Source organism: Trypanosoma cruzi, genomic scaffold, assembly GCF_000209065.1.
Source record: "Trypanosoma cruzi strain CL Brener 1047053516315 genomic scaffold, whole genome shotgun sequence".
NCBI classification, from domain to species: domain Eukaryota; phylum Euglenozoa; class Kinetoplastea; order Trypanosomatida; family Trypanosomatidae; genus Trypanosoma; species Trypanosoma cruzi.
In genome coordinates, this window is record NW_001849343.1 from 70396 (window position 1) to 80402 (window position 10007).

Sequence of the window (10007 nt, forward strand, 5' to 3'; positions counted from 1 at the left end):
AGCGCCGATTCTCCGTGAAGCTTTTCAAGGAGTTCACAGACGTCTTTAACTGTCTTCCCATCGCCGCACTCATTGAGGAGATTGCGCTCTGCATGCACGGTGGCTTGAGCCCAGAGCTACGAAACCTCAATCAGATCAACCAGATCCGCCGTCCGCTGGTGGTGCCGGACGCGGGTTTAGCCTGCGACATTTTATGGTCAGACCCCGAAGAAAATAGCTGCGGATGGATGCAGAGCCAGCGCGGCGTCAGCTACACGTTCGGCGAGGACGTCGTGCGACGGGCCTGCGAGAACCTTAAAATTGACGTTGTGCTGCGGGCCCACCAGGTGGTCGATAACGGTTACGCCTTTTTTGCGGAAAGGCGGTTGGTGACGATATTTAGCGCATCGAACTACTGCGGCGAGTTTACGAACAGTGGGGCGATGTTGATGATGGATGAGAACTGCAAGTGTAGCTTCCAGGTCTTCAAGCCGCAGTACTAACGGGAAAGTGGGGTGAGGGGGAAGGAGAGCAGAAATGGGGAGGGCAACAAACAAACAAAGAAGAAACAATAATAAGAATATAAAGTAAATGTTGAGTGTAATGATGAAAATAGAACAACTGCAGCATCAGCAGCAATGATATGCAAATGAACGATGAATCAGGAGGCGCGTAAAAAAAAAAAATAATAATAATAAAAGAAGAGGAGACGGGGCATGTATATACATACATGAATAGGTTCACATGACCGGGAAGAGGAGATGAGTCATAATATCCCCTACAGAAGGGGGGTTCATCGCCGAAATGAAATGCACGGGGAAGACGCACGCACAAACAGAGAAAGAGAGGGACTAAAAAAAAAACACACACACAAAAAAACGCATACTGCTCAGAGCGCCATCTTCGGAGTGAGGCGGGCACGTATTTCTTGCACACATGCAGCCATATGTTTTTAATTGTGTGCTGACTGTGTGCTCGAGGGGGCTATGTGTGTGTGTGTGTGTGCTGGTGGGCATGACGAGACGAAATTGTGAGGGTTTCATTTCCAGACGGCACTTTGGAATGAAAAGGGGGGTGTTTGCGGACACTTTCAGGCTGTGAATGAACTCGGTGCCGCGTTTTAAAACGTGCGCACACGCACTTGAATTAAATAAAAAGAGTAAAAAAAAGGAAAAGTGAAGATAGAGGATTGATAATTGTGTGTCTGTGTGTGTATCTGGCGGTGTTTTTTCCTCCCGGCGTCTCACTCAGCGGCGTGTTCTTCCAGACATTCACAAAGTCCTGCCGGTCTTTCTCTCTCAGAATATATATATATATATACATATACATATTTTCTGTTTTTTTGCTTCCTTTTCTTTTTCTTCCATGCGTGTATTTATCTATTTACTTTGAGTGCATGTATGCTTTTTTTTTTTGTATTCATGCCCCGTGTTCTCTCCCCTTTTACGCCAGCTTCATTTCCCTCTGTGCATGCGTCATGTCCCCATTGGTGTTGTGGGTTTTGCTCTTTTTCTTTTGTTTTTTTCCTTTGCACCCCACGCAGGTGTCTCCGGCGCACGCGTCAGCAACAGCGAAGATGGTGCTTCCTACCCGCCAGGCCGTTGACCGACGCTCCCGCAAGGGCTGCAAGAAGCACCGCCCCGAGATCATCGTCGTGGACCTTAAGGACCACGTGCTGGGGCGTGCTGCCGCCATCGTCGCAAAGCAGCTTCTGCTCGGCAAGAAGATTACCGCGGTGCGTTGCGAGCAGCTGACGATTGCAGGAACGGAAATCCGCAACAAGATCAAGTACCTGCAGTTCCTTCGCAAGCGGAAGCTGTCAAACCCGAAACTCGGTCCTTTCCACCACCGCAGCCCCTCCGACATTTTTCTTCGCACGGTGCGTTCAATGCTACCCCGCTACACCAAGCGCGGTCAGAAGGCCCTGCGCCAGCTGGTCGCGTACGAGGGCATTCCCACGAACGTTGTGCGCACCGGTGGCCGTGTGGTCATCCCCAAGGCGCAGCGACACTACTGCTACCGCAGTGAGCGTCCCTACACGGTGCTGGGGAACATGTGCAAGCACGTTGGCTGGAAATACAGCGATGTTGTAAAGAAGCTTGAGACAGCCCGTGTGGAGAAGGCAACCCGCCACCACAAGAAGACGGAGAAGTTGCGCGCCGCCTGGAAGTCTGCGCGCAAGGAGGCTCTCTCGAAGGTCTCCAAGAATAACTTGGAGGTGCTGAAGAAGTTTGGCTACGCGTAGTGAAATCTGCGACGGTGACTGTGATTGATGCTTGTGGCCCCTTTTTGTCCCGTCATCGCAACTTCCGACGTTTTTTTTTTTGCCGGCGATGGCACCAGTACCCTCCTTGTTTTAATTCTTTTTTTGTTTTTTTTTGGGAAATACGTGAGGCTTCCCTGCAATATATATATATATATATATTCTTGTGTGTGGTGGCCTCATTTTTTGAGTGCGCGTCTGTTTGCCGATTGCCGTCTTGCTGCTGCTCTTCTGGTCGTGGTCGCAGAATACATGAGTTTTCCCCAACCCCTTTTTGTCCCTCCTCGTTGAAACAAACACACACAAGTGGGGATACTCCCGTGGGGCAGCGCGGAGTGAAGCCCGAATTCTCTTTAGAGGCAGTGGCGGGAGGGATTCCTGGTGAAGACGGAGTCTTCACGAATAAAGGGGGAAACGAACAAAAAAACAACTGCAAAAAAAAAAAAAAAAAAACAAAAAAAAAATCGAAAGGAGAAATAAAAGGAGGGATACAGTGTTAAAGCGATGAGTAGGGCACCACGCAACGGAATCGCCTTGCAGCGGCATGCCACGTCGGATAGAGGCGCGCCGTACCAACGACAGCGTCTCCCACCCGCTCCTCACAGCAGCGACATGTCGTTAACTGCGAGCGAAAACAACAGCCGTGGCCCCAGGCGCCTGACGTTTAACAACTTTGCCACATTCAACGCACGAGAGAAGAAGTTACCGCCCGATGCAAATGCGAGGGCTGCCCCCAACACAAAGCTCTGGCAGCTACAGGAGCGAGCTTCATTTTACTGCCATAAATGTCGAAAGGACAACATCATCTCGGACACCATCGCCGTGGATGCGGTGCACCAATTGATGCTTTGCACACGGTGCTTTATTCGTATTATTCGACCTCGTTCTTACCGTCCAAGCCGCGTTGTGCCTTTTCCATCCCTTCTTTCGTGGCTAAATTACAAGCCCTCGAAGGTGATGGAGATGTCTGAAGACATCGCCAGCCGCCCCGCCGAGGCCGTGGCGCCGTCAGGCGAGCGCGTCGCCAACCCAACCCTCGGTGGTGGTGATCGGCCTACACACATTCAAAATCTCCCCGCTATAGCAATGAAAACAATTCCCTCTGTAGGTAGCGATGTAGCGCCGACTGGCAGAGGGCCAACATTAGCCCGGCAGCAGAATGAGATCCATCCATGTTGCCGCGTGTGGGGACGTTGTATACACGGTGAGACTTGCTTGTTTCGTCGTGCGCCTTACGATTTATGTCTTGGCTTTTTGATGGGTTTGTGCCCTGGTGAAGAGGAGAAATGCCGGTTTTTACACCAGCATGTTTTCAGTCTGCCGAATGCGGCTGATCCGGTGCCTGCGGAACGTCGAGCGGAGGACTTGGAAGACGCGGAGAGTGCGTGGGGCAAATGGATCGCACGCCGGAAGAATAGTCCGAATTCGGCAGAGTGGCAGCTGTGGCACAACGGGCCGGTGCAGGACCTCCTCGACGCGTACGCCCCCGTGACATCTGAGAAGAAGGAGGAACAAAAAGAAACACGGAGCGGTGGGAAACCGGCTATCAAACTCAACTTCGCTGACATTTCTGTGGCCCTTCAGGGGCTTAAGCAGTAACACACTGAGGGAATTAAGGAGAACGGGGGGAATTTTATTCAAATTTGGGTCGTGTCAAATTTCAACTGGTTTGGCCCCGTTTCCCTTTCACTTGTGAGTGAGTGAGTGTGCGTGCGTGGCTCCTCTCTTTCACTCCTATCCACACCGTGGGGGGAGGGGGGAGGACATGCGAGGATGTCGTACGGGATGTTTTGGATTGTGCCCACTTTTTTTTGCCTCCGTTTGCATCGCACTTTAGTTTTCTCTTTCTCGCCTCCAACGCACACTAGAACTTCAAACTCAAACATTTCTTTTTTTTTTTTTTTTTTTTTATGCAAAACGCACGTGTGCACTAAAATCTATCACGCAGATGATCAGCACGGGCTGGGAGGTTTATGTCTGTGAGGATAATTAAAAGGAAGGCATAATGCAACGGTGCATTCTCGCACGGGTGGTAAATTCCTTGCCATCTTCTTTGCATGGCATCACGAGCAATAATGACAGTAAACACAAGATTTTCTTCCAACTTCGCCAAGCCGTTGCGGAACCTTCAGTTGACACCAATACTGAGGCCTATCGGCACTTGGCGCATGAATTGTCACTCTTGTCACAGGAAGAGTTTGGTCGTCGGTTATATCGTTTTAGCCGAACAAACTTTGATCCCACCCAAACTACGGTGGTTCACGCACTTGTGTCGGAGTTGATTTCTCGACGTGTGCAAGAGGTAAGTATAAAGTGTGTCCGTGAGTATGCCCATCTGGCGCATGTCGCTAAGCTACACAAGCTCTGCTTAGATGTATACTTCGCTCGCGCAAACCTTACGACGATCGGTTCTGTGACGGAAAACAATGACACGAGGGTTGGTGACTTTGCCGTCTCAGACTTTGTCGTAGACAGTGCGTACGCCCTTTGTAGTACTTCTGACCTGATTCGTTTAGCTTCTTACTGCGTAAAACACCTACAGCAGGTACCATCCCTCGGTTGGGAAGTGATGAGTGCCTTCTCCTTGGTTCGTGCGTTTTGGCGCTGCATTTGCGTAGCCTCAATTCACGGACGACAACAGGATGCAGAGTACAAGCAGGCCCTTAAGGATGCCTCTTACATTTATGATGAGTATATGGAATTAGTGTATCCCGATGCTTATAAGGAGCTTACAACACAAGATGCAATACGCACTGTCCAGCGGTTTGTGCAGTATGCTTCATCTGCCGACGAGGGGGAAATGCTTTTTTTTCGATTTTGTCTCCAAAAGGGATTTCTTCGAAGGCCACGCTATACAACGCGAGGAGAGGGTGATGATGGTTCTGGAATGAACGCCGGTGTAACTGTTGAGGGAGGGAAGATATCCGAGGAGCAATGGTTCTACGCGAGTCTTATTGCGACATGCCGTGTTGGGAATCATGTGGATTCCGCACTTCGGTACTTTGACGACATTGGTTCCTACCTTGGAATTGTGCAGGTCAGTTGTAACGATCTCCTTCATTCCTGCTCGCGGAAGATTCGGCAGGATGATCCGAAGAGGCCAGAAGCTGCAATAGGATCGAGGGACAGAAAATCAATGGAGAAGGTCTCGGAGTACCTTATCTTTCAGTTATTGAACGTACTTCAGACAGCAAAGGAAAACGGGAAGATTGTTTTTATTGCACGGGCAATGTTACGTGATGGGGTGCAACTTGGCATAAGTGTGTGGAGCATTGTACTCATTGCAGCAGGTGAGACGCGAGCTGCGGATTTGGCCCTCGCCGCCTTTACACAGGCGAAAGATGCCCTTGGTGATGGCAGCCACGCCTTGGACCGCCGCGGGAATGAGTACCTGCTGCAGACTGCCATTAATGCACTATCCAGATGCCAGGTTCCTCGCTTTGAGGAGGAATACCTTCAGCCGTGCCACGACCAGCAGCTGATGCACTGCACGAACGAGTTCTATTTCTGTGCGCTCCTGCAACATGCACATAACTCCATGGACCCTGCTAACGGGGCAGAGGAGGTTTTGCGCAGGATGAAAGAAAAGGGGACTCCTCTCACCACCCGGATCATCTCTAGGCTAATGAAGATATATCTGCGTATCGAGTCACCCAAGCTACTGGAGCTTTATCAGCATGCCACGCAACAGCTTGGAACCTTTAGGCCGTCGTGGCTTGACGAGTTGCTATTGTGGGCCGATCGACGTCGCTACGAACTCACCCATGGGGAAAGAAAATATATATTGGATGAAGTGCAACGCGTTCACGGCATAAAGGGCATGCAGGGCGACCTCGGCGGACTACGCACACAGTACGCACTTTTGAAATACGACTATGAATATTCTCCGCTTGAGGTCTTTGCCTCCACATCCTATCCACCAGAGACGGAGCCGACCATACTGGACTCACGTGTTCACTTTCTTCTCAAACACCCTCATTGTGTAGCACATAACATAGAGACATGGCGCAGCGGCTGCACTTTTTGGATCAACAATACAGTTGGCGATGACGAGAGGGCGCAGCGATTTCTGCGGTTTTCTTTACTCACAAACGAGGGTGCAACCACAACAAATGGAGAGATAAAACCCGAAGAATTCCGCTTGTACATGGGACGCATGCTTGAGGCTTTACAAAAAAGTAACAACTGTGCCGTATAATGCATCAAATAGTATTCTTTTAGATGAAAAATAAAAGTAATACAAAAAGGAAATGAAAAACAGAAACAGTTTCTGGTCCTGTCACGCACAGAGGTGCGCGCTCAGCTGTCAGTGTTTCCACGCGCTGATGACCTTCCCCCTTGCCGAACTGGTGTGCATTTCCCCATTTTCCCCTTTTCCTTCCGCCCTCCGTCTCCCCGAAGCAAGGCTAAGGCAAGAAGCAAGCTCTCTCAAAATCGTCAAGGAGGAAACATGTGTTCTTTCTGCCGTGTAATCGTGTTGGTTCTCGCCATGCTGGCCACCGCCTGCGCTGTGTGTGCGAACATCTTTCCTGTGTTCAAGAAGGGGAACGACGCTGCGACGGTAAAGCAGACACTGTGGTACAACCAGACGACCGTTTCAGGTGGCGTTGGTACCAAGGTTGATGTGAGTGAGAGTTTGTGCGGGCAGTACAAGCTATTTTTTCAGGTATCAGAGGGCGCGGCTGTGGCTGCGGCAGGAATTGGCCTCGTCGTCGTGTTATTTGTGATTATTCAGATGATTTTTCAGAGAATTTGTTGCTGCTTGGGGTGTGTCACGTCCTTGTTGATTTCCATTGCGTTTGTCGCGTGTGTGGTGTGTCTGGCGCTTATTGTGTATGGGTACATGAGGGGTTACTGCCAGAGCGACGCCGTGTTATCCTCGCAGTACGGTCCCTTTAAGGATCAGGGCTACAAGTTTTCCGAGGCCTTCTACCTCATTTGCGTCGCCTGTGTTTTCTTTTTTGTTTCCAGTTTTTTCCAGTGCTGTGCTTAGAGAAGTAAAAAGAAAAAAAAAATACGTTTGTAACAACAAACGTCGGTACCTTTTGGTGCCGATTAATATACGCATATATATTTTCTATTTTTCAGTATTTGAGACCTCAGTGAGGTGTAACCTGTAAATGATGACGTGCGTCAGGAGGAGTTACTTCTTCCTTGCGGTTGTGTTTCCACGCGCTGATGACCTTCCCCCTTGCCGAACTGGTGTGCATTTCCCCATTTTCCCCTTTTCCTTCCGCCCTCCGTCTCCCCGAAGCAAGGCTAAGGCTATGAGCAAGTACTCTCAAAATCGTCAAGGAGGAAACAATTTCTCATGCCGCGTGACTGTGTTGATTTTCACCATTTTGGCTATTGGCTGCGCTGCGTGTGCGAACATCTTTCCTGTGTTCAAGAAGGAGAGCAACACTAAGAAGGTAAAGCAGACACTGTGGTACAGCCAGACGACCGTTTCAGGTGGCGTTGGTACCAAGGTTGATGTGAGTGAGAGTTTGTGCGGGCAGTACAAGCTATTTTTTCAGGTATCAGAGGGCGCGGCTGTGGCTGCGGCAGGCATTGGCCTCGTCGTTTTGGGTCTTGCTATCGCCCAGCTCATTCTGGAAGAAAAGAGCTCCCGCTTCACTTGCTGCGCAGCCTCGCTGATTTCCCTTGCGTTCGCTGCTTGCGGAGCATGCGTGGCGCTTATTGTGTATGGGTACATGAGGGGTTACTGCCAGAGCGACGCCGTGCTATCCCCGCAGTACGGTCCCTTTAAGGATCAGGGCTACAAGTTTTCCGAGGCCTTCTACCTCATTTGCGCCGCCTGCGGTCTTTTTCTGCTTTCCAGCTTTTTCCAGTGCTGTGCTTAGAGAAGTAAAGAGCGGCAGCGCCGCACGCGACCCATGGATAGCGCAGGAGGGAAGTGCTGTGTGGCGAACGTATTGTTTGCGCACTGATTTGCCACCTGGTTTTCTTTGGAAGCATACGGAAAAGGAGTGTCCTTATTTTTGTTGCTGTTGCTTTTAGTGGTGTTAGCATCTTCAGTTTTATGTTTTCTTCTCCTCTGAGAATTTTTGCTTTGCGTGTGCTCGGCAATACCTTTGCCGGAATGCCACCATCAGCGTGGCTTGTGTGAGTAGCCATTCGCTGCAATTGTTTGTCGTATGTTATTGCTTTTTGTGCGACGACAAACTGGTGGTTGGTTTAGTGCGAGTGCGCTGCTCTGTTTGCCGTTGTCGCTGCCCACCCCTGTTTGGCGTGCGCACGTGCGTCCCGGTGATTTGTTGCGCGTGTGTATGGTGCCTGTGTGCGGGGAAGTGACGGTCTGCTGCACCAGTTGTGCTGTGCTCAGCGTGCGAGGGGCACGGGCGCACGTAGCTGGTGTGATATTTGCCTCTTTTTGCTCTGTGCGTGTTGTTGTGGGTTGCTTCTGGGGAAGGAAGGGAGATGTCCGACCGTGACGGGGATGACGACCGGCTGAGTCTGAACTTCGGCGAGGAACAGGAGGAGAGCACCCTGCGCAGTGATGACGAACAGAGCGAGGGCGATGGCGCGGACGTTGTCCTGTCCGGGCGGGCGGCGAGTGGCACTGCCGTAAGACGCGACGGCAAGGACCGTGTGACTGCGCCGGTGCTGACAAAATACGAGCGGGCCCGCATCCTTGGCACACGGGCGCTGCAGATCAGCATGAACGCGCCGGTGCTGGTGGCCTTGGAGGGCGAGACGGATCCGCTCATCATCGCCCAAAAGGAGCTTCGCGAGGGTGTCATACCGCTCATCGTACGGCGGGTGCTTCCGGACAACACGTATGAGGACTGGCGAATATGCGAACTGGACATCGACTTTGACCGTCCCGCTGACGAGCGATACACAAACATCTGAAGGGCAAGAGCGTGCTGGAGCGGGTGCTTTTCCCTTGTTGTCCTGTCACGCACAGAGGTGCGCGCTCAGCTGTCAGTGTTTCCACGCGCTGATGACCCTTCCCCCTTGCCGAACTGGTGTGCATTTCCCCATTTTCCCCTTTTCCTTCCGCCCTCCGTCTCCCCGAAGCAAGGCTAAGGCAAGAAGCAAGCTCTCTCAAAATCGTCAAGGAGGAAACATGTGTTCTTTCTGCCGTGTAATCGTGTTGGTTCTCGCCATGCTGGCCACCGCCTGCGCTGTGTGTGCGAACATCTTTCCTGTGTTCAAGAAGGGGAACGACGCTGCGACGGTAAAGCAGACACTGTGGTACAACCAGACGACCGTTTCAGGTGGCGTTGGTACCAAGGTTGATGTGAGTGAGAGTTTGTGCGGGCAGTACAAGCTATTTTTTCAGGTATCAGAGGGCGCGGCTGTGGCTGCGGCAGGAATTGGCCTCGTCGTCGTGTTATTTGTGATTATTCAGATGATTTTTCAGAGAATTTGTTGCTGCTTGGGGTGTGTCACGTCCTTGTTGATTTCCATTGCGTTTGTCGCGTGTGTGGTGTGTCTGGCGCTTATTGTGTATGGGTACATGAGGGGTTACTGCCAGAGCGACGCCGTGTTATCCTCGCAGTACGGTCCCTTTAAGGATCAGGGCTACAAGTTTTCCGAGGCCTTCTACCTCATTTGCGTCGCCTGTGTTTTCTTTTTTGTTTCCAGTTTTTTCCAGTGCTGTGCTTAGAGAAGTAAAAAGAAAAAAAAAACGTTTGTAACAACAAACGTCGGTACCTTTTGGTGCCGATTAATATACGCATATATATTTTCTATTTTTCAGTATTTGAGACCTCAGTGAGGTGTAACCTGTAAATGATGACGTGCGTCAGGAGGAGTT

The 10007-nt window shown here is 50.9% G+C and overlaps 8 protein-coding genes across 8 annotated transcripts, besides 13 other annotated features; all 8 read left to right on the forward strand.

The window, feature by feature from the left end:
* Positions 1-482, forward strand: Tc00.1047053507673.10 (serine/threonine-protein phosphatase PP1, putative; the record flags this gene model as incomplete). Its single annotated transcript, XM_801175.1, has 1 exon — positions 1-482. A coding segment is annotated over one exon (482 nt), but the record flags the coding sequence as incomplete, so codon positions are not given.
* Positions 1-4906: a sequence feature (heterozygous, Esmeraldo-like haplotype).
* Positions 653-679: a sequence feature (AT_rich).
* Positions 1283-1310: a microsatellite.
* Positions 1376-2224, forward strand: Tc00.1047053507673.20 (60S ribosomal protein L13a, putative; the record flags this gene model as incomplete). The annotated part of the gene is made up of 1 exon (XM_801176.1): positions 1376-2224. The coding sequence occupies one exon, from the start codon at positions 1376-1378 to the stop codon at positions 2222-2224; it is 849 nt and encodes a 282-aa protein (XP_806269.1).
* Positions 2385-2404: a microsatellite.
* Positions 2677-2706: a microsatellite.
* On the forward strand, positions 2747-3841 carry Tc00.1047053507673.30 (hypothetical protein, conserved; the record flags this gene model as incomplete). The annotated part of the gene is made up of 1 exon (XM_801177.1): positions 2747-3841. The coding sequence occupies one exon, from the start codon at positions 2747-2749 to the stop codon at positions 3839-3841; it is 1095 nt and encodes a 364-aa protein (XP_806270.1).
* Positions 4128-4152: a microsatellite.
* On the forward strand, positions 4248-6440 carry Tc00.1047053507673.40 (hypothetical protein, conserved; the record flags this gene model as incomplete). The annotated part of the gene is made up of 1 exon (XM_801178.1): positions 4248-6440. The coding sequence occupies one exon, from the start codon at positions 4248-4250 to the stop codon at positions 6438-6440; it is 2193 nt and encodes a 730-aa protein (XP_806271.1).
* Positions 4907-4934: a sequence feature (haploid, Esmeraldo-like haplotype).
* Positions 4935-5455: a sequence feature (areas merged during assembly that could not be assigned to a particular haplotype. This can correspond to areas where the two haplotypes were merged or to regions with more than two copies in the genome that were merged during assembly.).
* Positions 5456-5464: a sequence feature (heterozygous, Esmeraldo-like haplotype).
* Positions 5465-6149: a sequence feature (areas merged during assembly that could not be assigned to a particular haplotype. This can correspond to areas where the two haplotypes were merged or to regions with more than two copies in the genome that were merged during assembly.).
* Positions 6150-6646: a sequence feature (heterozygous, Esmeraldo-like haplotype).
* Positions 6647-7093: a sequence feature (haploid, Esmeraldo-like haplotype).
* On the forward strand, positions 6693-7235 carry Tc00.1047053507673.50 (hypothetical protein, conserved; the record flags this gene model as incomplete). The annotated part of the gene is made up of 1 exon (XM_801179.1): positions 6693-7235. One exon carries the CDS (start codon positions 6693-6695, stop codon positions 7233-7235), a length of 543 nt encoding a protein of 180 aa, XP_806272.1.
* Positions 7094-10007: a sequence feature (areas not merged during assembly with more than two copies in the genome that could not be assigned to a particular haplotype).
* Tc00.1047053507673.60 (hypothetical protein, conserved) lies at positions 7363-8085 on the forward strand (the record flags this gene model as incomplete). Its single annotated transcript, XM_801180.1, has 1 exon — positions 7363-8085. One exon carries the CDS (start codon positions 7363-7365, stop codon positions 8083-8085), a length of 723 nt encoding a protein of 240 aa, XP_806273.1.
* On the forward strand, positions 8663-9097 carry Tc00.1047053507673.65 (DNA-directed RNA polymerase subunit, putative; the record flags this gene model as incomplete). Its single annotated transcript, XM_801182.1, has 1 exon — positions 8663-9097. The coding sequence occupies one exon, from the start codon at positions 8663-8665 to the stop codon at positions 9095-9097; it is 435 nt and encodes a 144-aa protein (XP_806275.1).
* On the forward strand, positions 9189-9857 carry Tc00.1047053507673.70 (hypothetical protein, conserved; the record flags this gene model as incomplete). The annotated part of the gene is made up of 1 exon (XM_801181.1): positions 9189-9857. One exon carries the CDS (start codon positions 9189-9191, stop codon positions 9855-9857), a length of 669 nt encoding a protein of 222 aa, XP_806274.1.